The 24,144-nt window shown below is 41.0% G+C and overlaps 1 protein-coding gene across 1 annotated transcript; it reads right to left on the reverse strand.

Moving 5' to 3' along the window:
* Window positions 1–2,652: 2,652 nt before the first annotated feature.
* lrch2 (leucine-rich repeats and calponin homology (CH) domain containing 2) lies at window positions 2,653–23,552 on the reverse strand. Its single transcript, XM_020599084.1, has 21 exons — window positions 23,157–23,552; window positions 13,463–13,607; window positions 13,120–13,246; window positions 12,926–13,031; window positions 12,313–12,449; window positions 11,973–12,103; window positions 11,670–11,757; window positions 11,030–11,126; window positions 10,808–10,905; window positions 10,471–10,538; window positions 9,319–9,423; window positions 8,153–8,221; window positions 7,733–7,789; window positions 7,374–7,422; window positions 7,155–7,280; window positions 6,332–6,382; window positions 6,157–6,220; window positions 5,408–5,520; window positions 4,535–4,672; window positions 4,297–4,374; window positions 2,653–3,392 (listed from the first exon to the last, which is right to left on the reverse strand). The coding sequence occupies exons 1-21, from the start codon at window positions 23,401–23,403 to the stop codon at window positions 3,273–3,275; spliced, it is 2,214 nt and encodes a 737-aa protein (XP_020454740.1). The 5' UTR covers window positions 23,404–23,552; the 3' UTR covers window positions 2,653–3,272.
* Between the last annotated feature and the right edge of the window lie 592 nt (window positions 23,553–24,144).

Consider the following 24,144-nt stretch of genomic DNA (forward strand, 5'->3'; position numbering starts at 1 on the left):
CCCATTCAGAAGAACCAGAGATCATGTGACATGCAGTGTTGTACTATGAGATACAAAAAGATAAAGAGTGAAAACAGATTCATGCTGGACAAGGTTGGGACAGTATTTTAAAACTAAATTAAAACTGAAAGGAAGGTGCCTAAACGCCTTTTAAGTGTTTTGAAAAGGAATGGCAACATCACATCATGGTGAATACTTTATTGTCCCAACTTTTTTTGTAATGTGTTGCAGCATTAGAATTAAAGTGAGTGTTTATTTGGAACAAAGAATAAAATTGATGAGGTATCACATCAAATAATGTGCTGCTGTACTGTTTTCAATCTAATACAGGACACAGTTGATTTACAGATATCTATTTTCAGTTTTAATTTTGATTTTACATACCATCCCACGTTTTTCTGATTTGGGGTTGTACATAAGACTGCAGAAAAAGCAGCTTCCCCTCCTTTAAGGCACAATATGTTTTTAGATGTTACAGTGCTCTTTGACTTGATGGTAGACTTTAAAGGTTTTGAAGTGGCACCGTTGTCCTCAGAAGTTTCTGCTACTGAGCCTTAAAAAAGCCCTGTTGCCATTCTTACCTGTAACTAACTCAGTCAGAGTTTAAAGAGCCCATGGCATGCTTTTTCTTGTTTCTGACTTATCTACAATGTTACAACAGTGAATTATCATCTTATACGTGACCTAAAGCTCAAAAAATCTGTATGTTTTGATACTTTTATGCAGAAGCAACTTGGTTTATACAAGTCTTGCAAACTCGCTCATGAGACATTTTTTCTAATAAAATTAAGTCTTACATGATAGTTTAAGGATTTGCATAGTTACTATGTCTGCATTATGCCAGTTAAAATATGGGGTTTCTCAATTACTCGCTTGGTTTAGAATGTTACACATCTCTTTTCATTGGTACATATATCGCTGTTTACATATCTATGGAGGAGAAATTAAAATTAATGCCGTTGCGGTTCATTGTGCTGTCCACTGCCGACACAACACCGGCAACAAGAGTTGTGCACTTCACAAACTATCTTCTCATTTTTAGGAAGAGGCTCTCTGGTTTTATCATTCTGAAATAATTACAGACTATTTGGAGTTTAAGAGGGGTGCCAAGCTAATCTAGAGGTACCCAAGATTAAACATTAAATGGCTGGAAACGAGCGGAATGAGCAGCCATGGGCACTTTAAGTTCTATAACTGACTCATGATGTGCTTTACTTCAGTTTCTGCTATAAGCTTTTTCACATGTTGGAGACCTCATTAGAAAATGAATGGTGCATCACAGCTGCCTGAGGGAATTCTATCCAAGTAAGTCAAGATATGCCAACTACCTGAAAAGAAGACTGAGATTGCCCTGAAGAAATAATCATCCATAAATAAGAAACTAGCAACACATACAGTTAAACATTAAAGAATGAAATTTAACAGTGTGACAATGCTGTTATATTGTCACATAACGTTTTGAGACTGTTCTTGTTAGAAAATCTCTAAATTCAGCCTCTGTGAACATGATCCCCTCTTGCTTAATGTTTCCCACAGAATCAAGTGTCTGTTATGTACATTCACATTTTATGTTGCCATTACTGCTAAACGTTCTACTGAAAACAATAAAAATAAGTGTGATAGCTGACACTAATGCATGTCAACTAATCCACAGTGGAACAGTGTGGCTATGCTTACAGCCACTTTTGAGTCATTTTCTAACCTCTGGTGACAAAGAGATTATGTCGACCTGGAGCACGCAGAAAACACGCGTGAGGTCTAAATGTTCAATGCGTAGTCAGGGTTAAGATACACAGAACACCAACATATACATATAAAACAAAAGAATACATATAAACAGTAAATAAGGTCATTTCCCTGAAATAATGAATTGTATCAGAAACACATCCAGCAGGGTGGTCTGGCAGTAAGATAAGACCATGCTACATGTGAAAGGTTTGCCGGAGTGATTGCCTCTAGGCAGCACCGAGACCATACACAGTGTAAACATGCTTCTTCCATGGTTAATGCAAAGCAATAAAATCCTAACCCCGTTGTGTCAAACCCACAAGAATGGCAGCGATAATTGGTAATGACTGAGAATAAAGTAGAAAAGCTTCAGAAAGCTTGAATTGTTTTGTTTTTTTTTTAACCTTGAATGTACATTGAAAAACTGCTACAAAACAGGGCCATCATGTTTTAGGCCACGTTTGTGTTGTCACAGTGGTCAATGTCACTTCCCCTGGAGCATGCAGGTTTGAGAAAAAACTAGTAGTGGGTGATTTATACAGTAGTTAAAACCACACCAGAGCTTGATGGAAAATGGGTTGAATGTCTACAGCAGGATGACTTCCCAAAATACATCAAATCTCGTCTCTCAGAAAGAGGAGGGGATGCGTTTGTTCACATGCAACGCCTGGCAAAATAAATCCCCATTATTTAAGCCGTTTTCAGACAGGACACAGTGGGCCCGGCACTCCACTATCAAACCCGTTCATTTCATTTCTACAACTAAAGCCAGAGCTATTTGCTGACATGTAGATAGATATGTCGTGCATCCAAGGCCGCTGCTCAAAAAGCTAATTAATATCTGCTAACCACCTTGTGGAAAGCTTTTTGGTTATCTAGCAACTAGCGCCCAACATGTGCATGAGTTGCATGTATTTGCCCCCCACCCCACCCGTGCACAACCCTCGTGTCGAGCGCAGCACTTACTGCATCCTATCTGAAAACGGCTTTATGAATCAGGATTGGTTGCTGAGTGTAATAAGGAAAGGACATAATGCAAACCATGTAAAAATAACTATAATAAAGTCAAAAATTAATTCCCATGGAAAAAACTCAATCAGCTTAGGTCTCTAGTGAAAGAGTGAGTTACATATCTGTTATCTCCTCACTGCCAGTGTGTCCAACACCAGCATGGAAATCTTGTCAGTAACCTACTGGCACTTGCAGGCTCATTAATCACTGAGCACGTTGAGAGGAATGCATAGGACTTCCCATAGACCCATTATTTGTCTCTCCTCAGCAAGTCCAAACTATCCAATTTAGGAAACACAGTCACATTGCAAGTCCACACACAAGATTCCCTCAGTAGCTAGGAACAGGATACAAGTGAAAATGTGATGGACAGTGGGGGGCAGCTGACGTCATACTAGGAGAAAGACTGTCCAGTCTCCTTTTTCAGTCAGGCAGAAGCAGACTCCCAAAGGGCCAATGTCCACTGGGCCCTTGTCCAGAGGGGCTCTCTGGTCCCTGGTGTCAAGGCTTTGGATGCAACATTCAGGCTGATGTCAAATAGCTGACAGTTGTGTGGGCTTCAATGTGGACAGATCCAGCAGAGCCTGGACAGTCACACCCACCTTCACCAGGCCACGCTCCTCTAGGATGTGATGGGGCAGACACAGCTTGTCCTGAGTTAGCAAAGACACATCCTTGACAGTCAGAGCAATAAACACAGATGTGGGTTACACAGATTGTCCTCTCCCTCATTATTTCAAGGGTTGATTCACCCAATTTACAAAAAAACATATTTTCTCACTTACCTCTATAAGACCTCAGCCATGCAGATTGTTCTAGCTGTATGTGCTGTGGTTGTGTTAATCTGTGGAATTTCTATGATCTTTACCATCATAAATTGTCACTGTGTCATGTTTTATGAAAACATCCTTATGTGCATGATTAATAGTTTGTTTTGTGAAAACATGGACCATTCACATGTATCTTTGCAGCTAACTGAAACACTGATTTCTGCACTCCAATAACAGCACACATTCATATTCTGTAACAGAGACTTTACATACTATCCATTTTAAAAGGGAGCTTCACTCAAGTCACTTCACTAGCAGGGACCTCCCCTTACCAAGGACGAATGGGGGGATGAAAAGCGGAAGCGGGAGTATGGGGGTTTGAGTGGGTTACGTGTGAAAACAGAAGAGGTGTGGCTCAGCCCAAGTCCCGCCCCCAAACTTCAGATATTTACATTATCTCCATAAAAGCATACATTCTTTTTAATCCGACTGTTTGCTGTATGGCTTCCTGACTTATCACAGGTGTCATGCTGACAGTTTTGGTGTAGTAGCTTTTAGAAATCTATCTCTGAAACGTCTGCACCAGCAGCATATATACATTTTTATTGACCTCCACTGTAATGTAATGGCAGAATTTCAGTGACAGCTTTCTTAATACCTGGATAAAAACACCAGAACTATCTGTGTGGGCTGGGTAAATACCATCCATCCATCTTCATCTGCTTTATCCAAAACCACACTAAGTACTGTAATTCATCAATGAGAAACAGACAGTTAAATCTATTACCTGTGGCACACCCAGCTTCTTGCAGGCATCCAAGAAGTTTTCCACATTCCTACGACATTTAGCCATGCTAAGCTTTGGCTGGAAGGCAGAATATTATTGTTAGTAATTAAAATCAGAACAAATGTGTCATGAACCTGTAAGGTCATTTAACTACACAAATAAAAGTTTATTTTATATCAAGTATTTATAACTCTATAGCACTTGTGATTTCAAACAAAAAGGCTTTTTTTGTGCTTACCACTGCAGGCGATGGAACATGGATGCTGGCAACAGAGCGAGGACAAATGTGATTGGCTAAATGGCAAAGAACAACCCCATCCATTAGGGCAGCTCCAACGTCGTCTGGGAGCAGCACCTTCAGTCTGGACTCAATGTTCTGCACAGACATCAGCAATGACTAGTGATTACTATCACTATTTGCTTATTTGTCTGTGCCATAGACCTCCATTATTGTCCCAAACAGTTGTAGAAAAGATGTGTAAACAGAGATCTCACGCTTGTACAGTCGGCTCCTTCTTACTTCAGAGACTTCAGTTACAATATCACATAAAATAGCAGTTTTAGTATATTTCAAAATTTTAACCAAGCCTGTGATAACAGCTGCGGCTGGAACAAACAGTGTTTCAGTGACATAGTAATAAGAAAGTATGTGTTTTAATGGCATCCTGCAACATTTTTTTGTTTTTTTAATCTCTAGTAGCTCATAGAAGGGGTTTTAATGAGTGGATCCCCATCTTGTCTCATGTTCTAGGCATCAGTGGTTTCACAATATAGTAAATATTTTAACCTAGGAATGGTCAAGCAGCAGGTGAAAGTTGAGGAGAGTTTAAAGTTTTACACCATATAATGTGGTGCTGATACCTGACAAACTAAGATGAGTCAGTTATAGGTTAGATATACAGCACAGCTTTTTAGAAGCTAAGAGCATTTGTGACACTTCTCAGTAAAGAAACCAATGGTCCTCTGGACATTTTATTTAGATGTCACTTATTCACTTAAAGGTATTAACACTGAAACAAAAGCAGGATCTCGAAGGCTTTGGCATCTAATCTGAATGACTCAGGGCTTTGTGCAAAATGCAAGGGCATAAACAAGCTGTGAGGCTTCTGACCTGCCGTAAAAGTGCGATCTGCTCCATTTCCTCTCTCAGGTGCTCCATCTTCCTTCTCATAGTAAAACTGGGGTCTGCTGAGCTGTACTCCTGACGACTTCCCCTGGTGAAGGCTGAAATAACAAACAAAGTGCAGTGTTTTAAATATGAGCTAACATAGTGAAATGCATAGAGAAAACACACATTTTTACAATGTTGTATTAGTGCTGTTGCATAATTATAGTATCTAAATAAAGCTACAGCAATAAATTAATGATGATAAAAATGCATTTCCATGATTTAGTAGTGCACCAAAACAAAATTTGTTAATGTTTCCAAGTAAAGCTCTTTGGGAGTCATCGGTCATGTTAACCTTTGCCCTGATAAACCAAGTCAGCAGCTCCTCAGAATTCTTCTCCACTTCCAGAGAAAGGACAATGGATTCCATCTAAAAATATTCCGGCTTCATGTGAAAAAGATATGAACCTTAGGCTAAAATCTGACATCGCCGGCGTGTTTATACAAGCTTCATTTGGATATTTTCTATTGGTGCAAGCTTTCAGGCATCAATTTAATTATTAGGTTCTGAAATCTATTCAGAAGAGTGCACACAAACAGACTGTTGTCAGGCACTGGTGCCATCACACATTTCCACTGCATATGCAAAGGGTTGTTACTCTGTGGTGGTCTATTTTTAACATGAGTAAGAAGGGAAAACACTAGCCAGAACGCTAAAACAACAGCAGCTGTGTAACACACTTGAGAATTACCTGATCGGGGCTTTAGTCCAAACACTGTCAACGTGGTACTGAAATCAGTGTTGCGCAAGCCATCCTGCAGACAGAAGATTTATTTACATCAGAAAAGAACACTGTCACTTTACATCACGATGTTTACAGATGATATTAGCATTTTTTGTTCTAACGTGATGATTCTGACACCCACCTCACAGTCATTGTTCCCACAGGAGGTTTTCCGAGCACTCTGACACTTGTACTGTTAAGAATGAAGGAAACAATTTGATTATGTTATCTTTAATCAAAATAACTGTAACATTAAACTTCCTTGAGAAAACCTGGGACTTTCCCAAGGATTCTTCCAGTTAGCTGAGGCACACACGTATGAGACCTTCTGTGCTACCAGCACACATTTACACATCATTTTTTAAAGGGTCGGTTTATCCAAATCACAAACACACAAAAAACATCTTTCTACCCACCAGTAATTACATCTAGCAGTGCAGATTTTATTGGCACAGGTTTGGAGATATCTGTGACCCCAATACAAAAAAGGAGAATGGGATTTGTGGTTCTCAATGAATTGGAAAAAACTGTTTGTATTTCTATGAAAAATGTCCTGGAGAATCCACACACCTCAGTGTGACCAGTTATTATTAGAACTAATAAAGAGGTAGAAGTATAAAAAGTGTTTTCACAGTGAAATCTGTAGATAATACAGATTGACTGGAGCATTATTGCTGAACAGACATGTTACTGGTAACTTTTTCAAATGTTACATTTCAGTTCTGGGATCACCATCCATGAAAACCCATTCATTCCCATAAACTGGGGCAAAAAAGGAATATTAGAGATGAACACCTCAAAACTTATAAAAACTAAAGAAAACTTTCTGCATAGCTTGATGCCAACAGGGTTAAGTAAAAAGTAAACAGCTGAGAGCAACCAATGAGGTTGTTCTCCAGAACATCCATTTTGCCAACTACAGATGAGACTGTTGAGGTCACAGGGACACGTGTGCACACTCGAACCTTCAGGTAATCTTTTCTCAGGTATTTGTTCCTCCTGCGATCTTCATTTTGATTGAGGACAGGCGGGACTTCAGGCCACTTTGGCTCTGAATCTGATTGATCTGCCTTCAGGCTGCCATCCTCAGGCTGTGAAAGCAGACAGTTGAGAGTAAGATTAATGTCTGCATTTTCTAGAAACAAAACCTCACATGAGGAATGAAAGACACAAAACGTTTGTACCTGCCCACTAAGCAGAGATGCTCCACTGCTTCCTTCATCCAGAGACGCACTAGAATAAAGTAACAAAAAAAAACTTTTATTCTATTGGATCTCGGGAGGATATACCGTGTATACACAGTGCAATGCTGATGGCAGTTCTAAAGAAGTTACAGTTCCTCCAAGCATATTTTTTTTATCAAACAGTAGAGTTCAATTATAGTTAGTACCATTTCTGTCTTCATAAGTTCCTTTGACAGAAGGACAGAACAGAAAAATTGCTGGGTTCATTATTACATGGTGCCACTGCCTCCCCTAAAAATGTATCTTTGCTTGATAGGACTGAGCATATGCTGGTATGGTACATGTGGTACAGCACATACCTCCGAGAGGTCTGTGGTGGGGGCCTTGGTTTGCTGCTTCCAGAGTAACTTAGGAATCTGCACACAGAAATGAATTCAGGTACAGTCATAGTACCACACAGAAACAATAATGGTTACAACATCCATGACTAATGTTACTTGATTCCTGCAGACTCTGACTCATATTCAGGAATGTGACCATTTGAGCAACAAATACATCTTCACAATGGATGGGATTGTATTTAAGAATGTCTGTTTAAAGCCCTAGATTAATATAACACTCATCAAAGTTTTGCATAAACCAGGTCACAGAGCAAGTGGGCTAATATCACTTCTAAAATGTAAACATAGCAGCTGCTTTCCTCACACTCCTTCATATAAACCTGCTTATGTACCCAGTGTGAACGTCTAAATGATGATAAGGAAAGTGTCTCCTGCTACCTGTGTGCCCGGCCAGTCACTCTCCGTCGGTGAATAAGACTCTCTGCTCTGCAAATTAAGGACCGTCGTCTAGAAGCCATACATCAAATGTGCAGCAGCCAAGTTGAGGGACAAAGCAGGGAACAAGAGATAATTGGGGACAGACAGAAGCAGACAGTGAGAACGTGAAGCAAAGCTGATAACAACTTGATTTGTAGGGATGAAAGAGGTCACAGGGTGATGATGGTGGAATATTTGGAGGCACAAGGAAAAACTTCTCTCTGGATATTGAGAAACAGAGAATGAATCAACAGACACAAGGGTGATGAGAAGTTCTTTTCACACAGTGTACAGTTCAAATTCTGACTACGAGCCAAAGCAAACCTCTGTAAGATTCCAGGAAACAGTTTCTGACATGATTCGGTTTTAGCATGTGGACTGGAAGAACAGGAATCGACCTACTGACTTTCCCATTAAGGGACAATTGTCCTAACTCCGGAGCCACAGCTGTGCACACTATATGATGTGTATTTCCTGCACTTTCCAATGTTTTGAAAAACTGCAAGGACGCTGCCAGATTGTTCTAGACCCCAGCTCTGACTTTCCAGCACTATTTTCGGTTTTGGTATTTGTGTTTCTGACCTGGACTGTTTCCTTAGATTATTCTGTTCTGCCTTGCCCTCAAAACTCAGACTGCTTCTAGGTGTATCGGCTTAACGGACTTATCTTTGGACAGCGTATTTTGGATCACCTCTGTTGTATGTGTTTGCTGGCTCTAACCTCGGACTGCTAATAAGGACATGTGAGTTTTGTGTTTTTCACCGTGTCTTGTATGGTTTTTTTGTTTACGTTAGTTTTCTTATTAAAGAGACGGGTTTTGTTTTACACTTCCTCAACTGGCTATTTAATTGAGTTCACCTAACACTTTTCGGCTGCATCGCGCGCCGTTTCTGACAGTTTCCCCTGTACTGCAAGCTGATAGCCTGACCAAGAGAAGCAGCACATATGAATAAGCATATTATGTGATGAGAAGGGAGTGAGAAGAGAAAGGAGAAACAAAACAAAAGAAAAAAGTGGACTCAAGCAGTGCGGCAAATGAAGATGTAAACTAAAGTCGGTGTGTAGTGTTTGAGCATGTATCAGATGGCTTTTGTTATGTTACCAGAAGAGATGTGAGAGCCACACACCTGTTCTGCTGCTCCTGCTGCAAAAGCTGAACAGCAATCTTCCTCAGATCCAGCACTTCCTTCAGCTCATCATCCTCTTCCTCAACTAGCTGCTCCTTATCAGAACTGGAACGAGTTCAGGTTCAAGGTTAACTGTCATTAGAATCTGTATGCAACGTGCCATTTTGATTCATGAGTTTATAAATTATGATATTAACAACATAATCTGACACAATCTCACTAAAGGTGTGCAAACAGAAGTCTGCACTCATCAAAACAAGATGCTCAAAGCATTAACAGGGTTGTCAAGACACATGCATTCATAAATTTGTAAGGAGGAAATCTAACTACATGATTTTATGTGTTGTTGAGGGCATGTACACTAAAATATGCACGACTATCTATCATTTTGCAGTGTATATACTTTCCAAAACATGTTTGTGAGTACAGCCATTTAGAGCAGCTGCTATCATTGCCTAACAGGTTTTCCTGTATTTACATACGATACATAAACCAGAATCATCTTTCATGGGGACTAGCACAGGGGACTGTCAGCCACAGCACATTAGCAGCTTGTACTGAAAGGAATTCTCTGCTTACAGTGAGAGTTCGCCATCTAGTTGACTGACTGAGCCATCAGCCGGGTCTCCCAGTTTGCAGTAGCTTTACTCATGTGTCTACAAACATCTTTATATTCATCTAATATTTCCACAATTAGGGTGAATGCGCAAGTTTGTCTTAGGCCTCCCTGCCAGTAGTAGCCATAGCATGAGGCGTTATGTTTTGGGGTCATCCGTCCATCCCGTTTTTGTGAACGTGATATCTCAGGAACACCTGGATGGAATTTCTTCACAATAGGCACAAACATCCACTTGGATTCAAGGTTAAGGTCGCTGTAGCGTCATGTCTGTACCATCAATTGGTGGATCCAACCGCAAAGCAGTAATTTGAGTTTTACTGTAAACTCATGCTGTTTCATGAGAACTGGTCAACTAGTCTGCTTAGCAGCACTGGTGGCTCATTAAAGTCTGTAGTCAGGAAACTCCTTACTCTTTTTGCAAGACTTTGCACTAAATTACTCACATGTATTTTGTAATTAACTTATTCATTTGTCATTACAACTTAAGCTAAACAAGTTCTTTGTTTGACTGATGCACTGAATAACCAACTCACCCTGACTCCTCTTTCCAGCTGTCCTTATCTTTGCTTTGGTGAGACATATTAAGAACTTTTTCTAGTTCCTGAAACACACACACACACACACACACACACACACACACACACACACACACACACACACACACACACACACACACACACACACACACACACACATACATCTTGTTAATAATTAGAAAATGAGGAACCTCCTGTAGACTTCTCATACTTTTCTTGATGTTTGTCATCATCCATTTCCCAAATGATGGCTACATATGTTACACATATACCATATTTGGCCATGCATATGTGTATAGACAGACCATAGATTATAGATACTGTAGATTCATACCTTTATACAAGACACATGGCTGCTCTGCTGTCCATCACACTCTGACAGAGCAGGATCCTCATTGGGGTTGGGCTCTATAAAGTCATAGAGATCCTGATCTGATAGAGGGAGGAAGCATCCGCGTTGATCACATAAACTGTCACATTTCAGGCACTTCATTCAACAACGCCGTGTCTCTGTTATTGTTTTCAAAGGGAATATGTGATACTTATTTTCGGTAACCTTTGCAAGAGTCCATTTTGGAGAGCAGTGAGAGAGCATCGGCACGGGCCGTCTCTGACACCTGAGAGTGCAGGCTGACGGTGTCATCATCTGAAGGCTGCAGAAGACGTAAAGCGTGAGAGGGAAATGAACTGGATTCTGGGTGGGTCTGTGTCCTTTTAAACTGAACTTGTCCAAATGAATGAGAGTGCAGCAATGCTGGATGTTCATATACTAATCTCTATATATCAGTGATTCAGTTTCTTGCCATCACTTTATGTTTGAGAGCTCTAGATGCGATTAATGCTATTCTTCTCTTCCAAGAACTGTTATATATATATATTTGCTTGCCATGCAATACTTTGGCTCAGCAGAAAGCAGGGAGACTACTTTTGTCTGGGACAGAGGTAAAACTGAGAGTGTTTCAATTTGAAAGCTGTGTGTAGTGTGTTAAAAAGTTGAAGGAGTTAAGTTAAGCTAAAACTAAGACTAGCTGGCTAAGGGCAACAATTTAACATTGGTTAATAGTGGATCAGAAACTAAATTCCACAAGGTGTAGGCTACATTTACACCAGTGTACGTCAAAATGCTTCATGGTGATACATAAGCTCATCGTGGATTGGTGATCCTATAAGTTCATGTTGCCAGTTTGTATTCTGACCTCTGTTGTTGACAGCCTCTTGTCACCATTGTCGCTACCAATTCCAGAGTCAGGCCCATGGTTCTTAGTGGGATAAAAATCTTCTATGCTGGAAATATGCAAACCAAATAGCTCATGAGGTTTTCTTTTCATAACGGTACATGATAAAATCAGATAGGCATCTGAATAAGTATGAAAATATCAATGAATAAGTGGATGTAGATGTGATTCATGAGCAAATGCATCTATTTCAACAGACTGAAGTGATTAATAGATGGACCTTTTATTTCATAATAAAACTACACATAGCAAATGTGTCAGTACCTATCTGTAAGCGGCTGTGGAAGGCAGCGTTTGCCGAGGGAGGGGAGGTCCAGAGTGTCTGGTTTCTTGTCCATCCTACACGCCTGGATGTTCAGAAATTTGAATATGTGCACTTTGCCCTTGAGACAAATCTGAAACATACAAATGTACACAAGGTGTCTCTAGAGTCTGAGTTGTTGTAACGGATACAGAGAGAAATATGTTCATTCATCCACTAGATGGTGGAATTGCACCATACAGGAAGTCCACAAAGAACGTTTGTGTTGCAAGTTAGACACCACTGATACGCTTCATATCTATATATTATACACAAATACAATCATGAAGTGAATGCACATACCTGTGCAGGTGGAGACTGCATAGGATTGTTGTCTAGGATGATGTACTGCAGCTGCCTGAGCTTCCTATAGGCAGGAGGAATCTCTGTGATCTTATTGCAGGAGAAGTCAAGTCGGATGAGAGGCAGGTCAGCCAACTCTGCAAACACAGACAGGAGAGGACTTTTATGAACAGCTTTAATGCATTGCTTCCAAAATATAACAGGGAATACATTATTAGCTTTGCTGGTGGGTCAGACATGAGCAAAACACTGCAGCGGCCTAAAAGCTAAGTCCATGTCGGTCTTATTTCTGGGCTGCTGTACTATATAGAGTAGCATAATGTCTTAAAAGTGTACTCCAGCTATTAAATGCTTAAGTGCTTAAGTTCTACAAAGCTGAGGAACCAAAGCTGACACAGCAGATGCAGAGATAAGACACCAAGGTTAATTTGGCTGCACCAACATAACATAACATGACAGCCAACACAAAAAAACACTGTATTGATGTCATTCCTGGCTGTGAGAGGAATGGTGTGCTTGCCAAAAATGTCAGAAAACAGGAAAATAATGATGGTGAATCTCTAAAGAACACAGGGAGAAATAAAACAGGGAGCATCAGGAGTGACGGACTGACCCTCAGGCAGCATGTGAAGACAGTTCTTCCTGATGTTGAGTTCTCGTAAGGCTTGAAGCCTCCCCACCTGAGCTGGCAGCACCTGAATCTCATTACAGCTCACATCCTGGAAGGGCAGACAACACCTGCATTACCCTGGCTGTACAATGCAAAGTATATGAGTTCATATGCACTGATGCATACACACTGCTCACCAGCTCCATCAGCTCTTTGGCCTTGCCGATCTCTTCTGGGATGGATAGGAGCTTGTTGTTGCTCACAAGCAGAACTTTGAGGGGGAGGTTGAACAGGTGTTTTGGCAAAACTGAGAGAAGATTTCGGCTGTAGGAAAAAAAAAAAAAACACTGAGCTGTTTTTAAAAAGCAGAGAGAAGCATGTAATAATGGATAACTGGTGAGTGGGAATTGAGTTTCAGCAAAGGAGGAACTACTTCTCAGGCTCGGCGTTAGTGTACTGAAAGGGGAACAAGCGGCTCATGAGAGATATAAAAACTGATACACATTCCTAAATGAAAGTATTGTTTTGACAAGGGCCCACCTGATGTCAAGATAAGTCAGCATCTGCAGATTGATGATGGCTTCTGGGATGCACTTGATGCAGTTGTGATAGAGGTTGAGTGACTCGAGGGGGGCGAACAGACACACTTCTGGAGGGATTTCTGTGAGGCGATTCTTGGAGAGATCTGTAAGGCAAAGAAACAGAAGCTGATCAAATATGTGCACTTTGAGCATACAAGAAACATTCATCCTTTCAAGATCTGGGCACAGTTCATTATGTTGGCTTTAGACATGAGAGACTGATCAATACGTGTCTGTGACAGAGTGCTGGGTAGCATGCCTCTTCGCTGAACACCGGTCTAAGATTACACCAGAGTCACGGGCCTCGAAGGACTGAGTGCTACCGGCAGGGTAATTTCTCAGCATTTCCAGTATTGATCTCACTGAGTGGCACAGTAATAGCTTTAGAAAGTGGTAGAACTCATGTCACATCTTTCCTTTTTATTGAAAGATTAGTCGCAAGCAACAGAAGATAATCAGCAAATGGTTCTAAAAAACAAGGAGGTCTGGGTTTGTTTTTGTCCAGATGGTGGGTCTTCTGTTCCAATGGATAGTTTTGGAATGATTTACTAAACGGCGCTTTTATAGGATTTATCTTTTTCCCCAAAAGTTGATGAGACAAATATCTTAAAGCCATGAATGTAACCATCGAAGAACCATCAAAGTCAGTAGGCTTCATCATCAGGACACGATAGACATTCATCCAGTAGCTGTTGAAATATTCTGTTCTGGATCCTTCAAACCATGCCAGTAGCATTTCATTTCATTCTGCTACAAGGATGTGAATGTAATCCCTCTTCTAGTCAGTGAAGGTGAGAACAGCCTCACCTTTAAAGCTGCACTGTTATTACTTTGAGGAATAAGAACATTTTAGATTAAGCCAGAGATAACAAATTACATACTGATGACTTTGCAATTCTTATAGCCACACTAGTGGTGAAACTACAAGTGCAATGTAGACTGTTCCTAAAGGGGTATCCTGGAGAAACAACATCAGGTCAGTAAAATCAAAAAGCTCCACACTTTGTTATGGGCATATTAAAAGACAAGAAGCTCATCATGTTCAAAATGGGAAGGATCACCCTCTGAAGCATGCATGGGCTAAGTAAATTTCATTCATTTCATTGCAACGTCTTGTGTGGAAGTGAAGTGTAAGAGGTGCTGTGCCTGATGATTGATAAATATGTGGGTTTATAAGTACTGCACCAGACTCATTCTCACATTGGAGGTTTACATTGTCTTCATGTTTCTGGTCAATACACAAAACCTGAGTTTAACATTCAAGGATGCTGAATCAGTCACACAAGCCCACACAGCCAAAGACATTCCCATGCACAAACATGTGCACACACAATTCCATAGTATCCTTCTATTTCTACCTCTATGCCCTCCAAAAAATACACCCTGACACAAACAGCATCTATTTAAATCAGAAGCATGAGGGTATATGGGGCCCTATGGGAACAGCATGGAGAGACTACCTGGACTTCACCTTCACACACATATTGATTCATCAGCTGCTAATCAGTGTGTGCATGTGTGTACTTGCATGACCAGTAGTGTGAAGACCAGTTTGAGTTTATACCATGGGAGTGAAGACATTTTGGCAAGTTCTTACTTTCTGGCACACCTTCAAAGAGCTGTTGGAGGGTTAAGACTTCACCTTAGGTTAGGGTTAGGCATTTAGCTGATGATGGGGTAAGTCTCCAGAAAATGAGTGCATGTCAAAGTAAAATCCCTGTGAGGAATGAAAACAAACATGTGCATATGTTTGTGTTTGTGTGTGAGTATGAACTATAATCTATGGTGTGAACGGCTGTCTGCAGCTGTTTCCTGGAAACACACAGTATATCATTGTACTGTACCATATGCTGTATGATTAAAACCTCTGTTTATAGAGGAACTCAAGTAAAAATCATGGACTGTGTAACACAAAAAGCCCTTAACAGGTGTGTTACTGACAAACATTATCTCGTTTTTAGTTGTGTAATTACCCAATACTGACCTGCAGTGTCATTGATATAATAAGGTACTGTGTTCTGACAGGTATGCTAAAGCCTTGTCTAGACGTGCCAAGGCACATCTAGATGAGGCCCTGAGGGAAGAAACACTAGCAGGGAAGGTGGGGTTTTTTTTCAGGCTACACTCATTTTGCTACAATCACTCAAAAAAACTACATAGTTGGGAGTAAAAAAAAAACAAAACATAAATTTTTTCAAAAAAAGCATTTCGCATGTTCTACAGTATATTTATTCCCTATCATGTAACTATCATTTTTGGAGGGCTGTTCTTTGAGTAGCCTCTGAGCAGCCGCTGCTGTTCTTCACACACCAGAAACAAGCATGAGAAATAAGAATGTAACAACAAAGAATCATTGTGCGCAATTTATTGTGTGCTTCAAGTGACATATAATTTTTTTAAAAGTGCTATATTTATTTTACCGTGTGTTTCAACCAGGCTCTGAACAGTATACTAGAAGTCTGAACATGATACACCATCAGTATTGCAGTTTTTGATTGGTACCATCATTGTGATGACATTTTGGCCAGTCCTAACAAATTCAACACGCTGTTTGAGGGTTAAGACTCGATATTAGGGCTGGGGTTATGCACTTAGTTGTGATGGTTAAGGTTGTGATAGGGTGATAGGGGTGGGTGCTGGCAGGCCATGACTGGTTTAACAGCAGCGACAGTTGTGTCTCAAATATTAGCATTACATGCAAGGTGTGTGAACATTAACTCCTACTGGTTTAAAGACAAAAGGAGGCTGCAGGCAAAGCGGCAAAGATGTCACTTTTCCACAAGCCTGTATGCTGCTTGTTCAACAACTAAACCGCTCATACCGTCTCCATTACTGGCAGATTTTGTTGCAAGCGTGATTAATGAACACTGTAGTCTTTGGCTTGACTCTACTCAGCTGTGTATTTATGAGTCAGGAGTGCTAAGACCTGTCCTTATGTAAATAACCAACATGAAAAATGCAATAGAAAAGCAAGGAGGGACTGATCACAACAGCCCTTTAAGTTCTGCTGGAATACAGGTATGGGAAGCTCCATGTTAAGGCTCATTAAGTGGTTATGGGTGAGGTTTGGATAAGTCTACAGGAAATTAATGTAAAACACCTTGCAAGGAATGAAAACATCATCATGTCTGTGTGACAACAATCCTGTCTTCTGAATTATCTCTGGGTGACACAATGTACAGTGGTGTGAAAAAGTGTTTGCCCCCTTACTGATTTCTTATCTTTTTGCATGTTTGTCACACTGTAATGTTTCAGATCGTCAAACAAATTTATATATTAGTCAAAGATAACACAAGTAAACACATCATGCAGTTTTTAAATGAAGGTTTTTATTATTAAGGGAAAACAAAATCCAAAACTAGGCAAGTTATCGAAAACGCTTGATTGCAGTTGTTGCTGCTAAGGGTGGCCCAACCAGTTATTCGGTTTAGGGGGCAAACACTTATTCACACAGGGCTTTGTAGTTTTGGATTTTGTTTTCCCTTAATAATAAAAACCTTCATTTAAAAACTGCATGATGTGTTTACTTGTGTTATCGTTGACTAATATTTAAATTTGTTTGATGATCTGAAACATTACAGTGTGACAAACATGCAAAAAGATAAGAAATCAGTAAGGGGGCAAATACTTTTTCACACCACTGTATGTGAGGAGCTCCACAGCCACAGATAAACACAGAGAGCTCTATCAATTATTCTGTCCTGCCTAAGTGAAACTGCTGCATGGGTACTGCTGGAGAAGCAAACACCACAACTCCTCAGTCCTCCTACAGCATGCAATTACATATATATGTATATAAATATATATATAGCTATCACACTTTATTAAACAACTAAGCTCCTGTCTATTGGCTTTACTGAATGCATGAAAGCACTCACTGACCTACTGTTAAGTGCTTCCTGTTCACTGTGGATGGATTAACAGTAATAATAATAGTAAGGTTTAGACCTTATTTTGTAAAGTGTCCTGAGATGACTTTTGTTGTGATTTTGGTGCTATACAAATAAAACTGAACTAAACTGAATTGAATAAAATGTCATATCAGTAGCTCCTCTTCAAAAAGCATTTTAACATTTATATGCAGGTATTGCAGCCTTTAATCCCTGCCCCCTTGGGTTACAAGGCCTACTGAGGCGAGCAAAACTGTCTGTGAGTTGTGTCTGTGCCTTTAAATTGTTTCACTTCTGACAAGTGTTAAGTGACCAGCCATAGACCTGACAGGCCTCATTCTGTAACTGTGGTCTGAGTCTGACAGCAGCCAGTAAGCAGAAATGAGAAGCAAACCAGGAGACAGTCAGCAACACAAAGAGAAAAAGATGTCGAGAGGTTAAAGGAAACAGAAATTACCACATGGGGGAAGACCAAAGCTGAGGTCGCGGAGTATATTTGTTTTCCATTAAGAGTAAATTCTGCCTCTCCCTGAGGGTTGCCCCTTGATGCTGTAACCCAGCTGTATACAGACAGCTCCCTACCTCCCTCCCTCCCTCCAGCTGGGGATACTTCTGTAGAGGTGGAAACATGCGGTTCAATGGGAAATGGGGGTGGGTGGAGGCAGTCTTTGTGAGCCTGTCTCCATCCCTACCTCCTCTAACCTAGGCTGTACACCATCTGCGGCCCACAGAGGGTCTGCCATCCACCTGCTGGTCGCCTAGAGCTCCCGCAGGACAGGGTCCACCAGGCAGATGAGCCCTTCACTGAGGCTCCACTATGGTGCACTGCACACTCATGCCAAATCAGCAATCTATTCATTTATGTTGGTAGTGCAGATGATGTCTTGCTGCTATATGTCTTGCCATGACACAGCAAACTCTGTATCATATTGAGTGCTGGAGCAAAGGGCACAGACTGCACCCATTCTTGGAACAGGAAATATTTTTCAATAAAACTACTATTAAAATTCAACCTGTCACCATCTTCATACAGCAGGGCAAAAATATAATTGTTTACAAGAAACGTCAGTATCAAGTGCAGAAGTGGACACAATGCTAAAAGCTCTTTACTGTAGCACTTATAACAATGTTGTTACAAGGTTCAATTGAATGAAGCCAAACAGAGAGGAGTGAAAACATGTTGGGTTTAATTAACTGTGCCCAGAAGTAGATGATGCCAGTTTCTAAATGGCAGGTTTTGGGTGTTGTCTGGGGTCATGAAGGGGTCATTTTGTGACAATTAAAGTATTTGATGGGCAGTCCGCTTGGTGTTCAGGGTGACTTTGAGCCATCGTAGGTATCACAACATCCCTGGCAGTGTCTGGGAGAGGGTTAGTCCAGGGGTGGATGTCTTGTGGGTGCAGCAGACATGCTGCTCTGTGTGAGGTGTGTCCTAGGGGATTGTCCAGTCACTAGATCAGCTGTATTTGCTCAGCTACATTGTGAGGGGTTGTCTGTGGGTGCTTTAATGGAGCATTTCATTTTCTCTCTTGTGATCACAGTCAGGTACTAACTTAGCCCATGCACTACAATTCCTTACAATCTAAACTTCCTCTACCAGACATGTTCTCAAAATATAGACTAAACATTGCTTGATGAATTTAAAAAGTAGCCGATTGACACAAAAATAAACCTACTTTAAATGCACTTGTTTAAATGTACTCAGAAGGTTCTTTTTGTTCTAGGGCTTGTGAGGAACATGTCACACTTTGTTTCCTTAAAATACCTGACCAAAGTATCTCTTCTTAATTTCTTAAAAATATTTTAATTATCATACATTTACTAAAAAGATTTCTGTGTGATATTTTCAAAGGTACAGGTTGCCAGTGTAGGAAATGACCTCTAGTATACATTTCCTAAAACCTCAACTGTCTCCTGGAGACAAACATACTGTATGCTGCATGATTAAAACCTCCATTGACAGAGGAACTCAAGGAAGAAAACAACTTTCTTTTCAATAAAAAGACTGTGAAATACAGTACTGTGCAAACGTCTTAGGCCAGTGTCATGGTGGCCTAAGACTTTTGCTTTTACTGTATAACAGGCCCATAACAGATTTGTTATTTACTATAATAGTAGGCTGGTGTTAGTAATGAGATAAGGGACCATGTTCTGACAGGTATGCATATGTCTTATCTAGACATGCAGAGACACATCTAGACCAAGCCCTGAGAGAAGGAACACCAGTAGGGAATGTGAATTCTTTTCAGGCTACACTCATATTGGTATGATTGCTGAGAAAACTAGTTGAAAGTGAAAAAGGATGCATTCTGCGTGTTCTATATCAGGTAAAAAATAGCTTTTTGATGGGGGGGCCTGTTCTTTTGAGTAGCTTCTGAACAGCTCCTGTTGTTCTTCAAACACCGGCCAGGACACAAGACACAAAGACAGGGCAGGAGCAGGAACATTGGATTTGGTTTTAAGTATAATGTAGCACCAAGTATGAGCCTCTCAGAGCCTTTTGAATGAGTCAGCCTGAAATGTGCTTGTACGTTAATAAACACTGACACTGTTTACACTGGTTGATTATTAAATGCAAGCATGCCACCTTGGCACCTGAGTCCTCGTGGAGACTGTTCTTCACGAAGCTTTCCTGAAGGACAAAACTTCACAAGAATGTGACAACAAAAAAGCTTACAGTGTGAGATTCACTGTGTGCTTCAAGTCATGCATAATTAAACAAAAAAATGTAATGACCATTTTACCCCCTGTTTCAGCCACTTGCTCTGGACAGAAGTTTGAACATGATACACAATAAATCTTGCAGCTTTGGGTTTGTTATTGGCTATCACTAACACACACACCCAAAATTAACAACAAAAATCACGCTTCTTTAGCTTTTTTTTCATTTGGAGCTGTTTTTGGCTATGAAATATTACACCAGACTTTTTGTAGAGGATACACGAATGAACAAGAAGGCAATGGATTTGTAGTGTGAGGACAGAATCTGTTAAGTCTTCAGTTTTGTGGCAGAGTTATAAAAAAAATGAAAATAAACTAAAGCCATAATATCCTGCCCATATTTTTATTGTAAATCAAACTCAGCAGCTCATCCCCCAGCTGTCACCACATTGTTCTATGTCTGACAATAATGAACACAACACACTGCAGGGCGCTGCCGGGGAAGCACATTACACTGCCCAAGGTGTGTGTATTTGTCCCCTGAGGGGTAGGGTAATGGTGGGGGCATGGTGGGGGCATGCTGGGATATGAACCTGAACATCTGCCCGGGATGATGCACTGCACCCCAGCGCCTCTTCCAAGGTCAGAGCAGTGGCTTGAAGCTCTTGCACTCTCCCACAGGAAAACAAAGTGACTGGAGACAAACTGCCAGTAGCACACTGCAAACAGACACCCTTGTGTGAGCAGAACTCTCTCTTTAAACTGGAGCCTTCTGCTGCTAATTAGTCAGATGGACGCCCCTCAGTTTGTTTAAAAACCCGATCTGGTTTCTAAAACCAGCAATGGGATGGGCAGAAATGATAAGATGCTAAAATATCCAACTAAATGTTGTTTTAGAGGAATTCATCATTTCATCTTTCAATTCTCTGGTGCTGCAAAAAAGTTCGTCTTTAAAGGGCTGGCAGTAGAAACTACAGTATATGAACTCATGAGGCATGTGGAATGTTAATTAACTGCCTACACTGTCTACATAACGACTGCTGCTGTCCAGCAGCTTCAGAGAGCCAATATTTACAGGTCAATGGAGAACAAAGTTGTCCCCCTACGAGAGATAGGAAAAGTAAAGAGTGATTTAAAATTCTTCAAATACCAAACTGCTAAAGTGTCAACAAAATGAGAAGTGGTTATGGGCTAATTTCAGAAGAAATTACTTTATTAAACCTAAACAAGCTTGTTTTTTATTCAGTACGATAGGGTTTGGATGCAATTGACCTAGTGATGGCACAAAAACTGTAAAGGTTGCATGCAGCATTGTAACACTGCCTTTTGACAGGAGAGATAGCATTGATGTAGCGGATGGTGCTGCAAGGTGTTGATTTCTTTGTGAAAGTGAGACTTCCCTCTGACGCCCCTTTCACCTGAAGCATCGAAATGAAGATGTGAAACATTCACGGTGACCTGATTAGTCACAACCTAAGCTAGAGCCCAAAGGCATGACAGAAATGTATCCTGTCGTATCTTATTTGATTACTATCAGTGTTATATGACATGTATCCATACGCAGCAGCGTGGATACATTTGAACAGCCTTGCTTTATACAGAGACTGTGCTGATCAGCATTACAGTATATCATAAGAAATATAAAGCCCAGCAGTGAAGAAATAACGCATATTAACCTCCTGCTGTGTCTTTCGTCCCCTAATGAAAGGCACACTATATCACAGTGACACTGCCAACGTAAATAGTGGCTCATGTCTGGTTTCGGATCCACTGCAAGCACTGAGGAGGTCACCGGTTCACTGACACTGAGAAGCAACAATCAGTGCATTCATATCCAAAATGTTTGCTTAATGATAAACAAAACATATTATCTATCCATGATTAGTCTCCAGAGGCTGGAGCCAAATTAATTAGGGTTCAACATAATATGAGCTACTACAGATATTTTTTTTACTTTACTTTTGATTTCATGCATGTGTCTAATTTTGTAGGGTTTCAAAATGTTAGCGTTTTCTGTGAGTGAGAAAAAAAAGTCTAGATATGCAAAGGGACCAAAATATTAAATCTCTTGGGGTAGAGGCTCTCCAACAAACCAACAGTTTTCCATGAGCTTGCACAAGACAAGGTAGCACCATATGGTAAATAGACACCTCAAAGGGGGAGACTGTAGTCTTCTAGATATCCATGATAATGGCTGAGATTGATAAATAATAATAATCTGCTTTGAGTATTAGTCCATTAGATTATCTTAGTATTAGAATATTCCTTTCTATATTAATATGGCTGCAAATATCCCCCTGTATGGGGTTCTTAAAATCTTAATGATTTGCATAATCTGTTATGGGGTCATTTATGTGTAGAAGTTGTGTATGGCCTGACCCTGATAACACAGACCTATGAAAACCGAACCTACGGTAATACTAGTCACATGACCCAATAACGATCAGCCTACATATGAAACCAACACCAAACCAGTATCTCCCTCCTCTCTGACAGATTATAGGCTATATCCACCCAGGAAGGCAGGGGAGCGAGGCTGCAAGTACCCTTCATCTTTTGTCTGCTTGCACCGGAAACCTTTTTAAAAAGTAGGCTATGTGGCTGTATCGCATGCTCAGCACAACATACATTCAGTGAAGAAAACTACACCTCTCGGTTCATTCATATTCTGCTCCTGCTTCCCGTGCCAAATCAACTGCAGCTCAGTGCGCACACCACTGCACAGCGCCCGACTTGGGTGCGCCTGTCGTCTCTTTCATGTGTCTCAAGGGACGCCGCTGAAAGCTACTGGCGTCGACCAAAACAACCACAGAACATCAGCCGAGCCCCCTTTACAGTAAACTGATGTGACTTATGAGTCCGAGTGGGCAGTAATTACAGGATGTATATGTGTTTATAGGAGCCATATGAATGGACGGAATAACCTTATACCTTTACATATGTTGCCTACATGTTAATACGCCTCCACGCAGAAACAAAAATCCATGCACAATACGGGCGTGCTGCATTCACAGACGCGTAAATCCATGAGCGCATTTTTACACGAAGCACACTGGGAGTGACTCGTGGTTCCCAATAGTCTGTGCATGCACAGCAACCCACCTGCTTGCGTTGTATCGGTCAGATCGTAGCTCGTCCCCGGGTACTCCCTCAGCTTCCTACCGCTCAGGTTCAGTATCCCCGAACACACGGCATCCTCCAGAGCCCGGTCCAGGCTGCGCGTCGTGTGGTGCTGCTGCTGGTGCTGAAACTGGCTGACGCCTGGGCTCCAGTGAGGGCCGCTAGAGTAGTGATGGCTTTGTAGAGCCGTGATAGCTCCCACACCTCCCTGACTACACGCCATTTTCATAAAAAAAGAAAGAAATTACTCCTACAATAATAACAGCGCACAGCGGCAGTTTCTCCGCCCATGCGCAAACAGCGTACATTCCCCGGACAGACGCTAGGGGATGGGCTTCTGAGGTGGTGCTGTTGCTGCTCCTAGTGATGGTGATAAGATGGTTAAAATGGCCATTTCAGGCTTTTGACTGAGTGCATCAGGCTTCTGCACCCGCTAATACTAAAATTCCAGCAGGGACCCCAAATGCGGCACACGAGAGGAAGGGGCCCTTCGTGCAATAAATACCTAAGTTTAACTCCCAGTGCCTAGAAGATTGTGGGAATAATCATTATGATAAAAATAGTAGCCTATGAGAAACAAATATTTAAACAATGCTTTGATGTCAAATCCTTGCAAACGCTAATATACTACATAATATAACAATGCATCAGGCACTCTAAGTGATACAGGTGATAAAACTACAGGAACTGAGTCCTTACAGGTCTACTATTGCTCACTGGGTATCAATTATGGTTCATCATCTACTACTTTACTACTACTGGTAGGGGAAAGCTATTGGCAGGCTGAAGAGTGGAAGCAAAATAAGTATCCTTATAGAGATTTTCACTGTGATAACCTCTGCAGCAGCTTTAATTAAACAGGATACTGTATCTGGGCATTTCATTAGGCTATTCCCCTAATGTCATGGCAGAGGAGCACTAAGGTTGTCAAAAGGCCCCGCTGGTGAGTCCAAGCCCATCTCACCTGTCC

This window comes from Monopterus albus, unplaced genomic scaffold (genome assembly GCF_001952655.1).
Source record: "Monopterus albus unplaced genomic scaffold, M_albus_1.0 scaffold39.1, whole genome shotgun sequence".
Classification (NCBI taxonomy): Eukaryota; Metazoa; Chordata; class Actinopteri; order Synbranchiformes; family Synbranchidae; genus Monopterus; species Monopterus albus.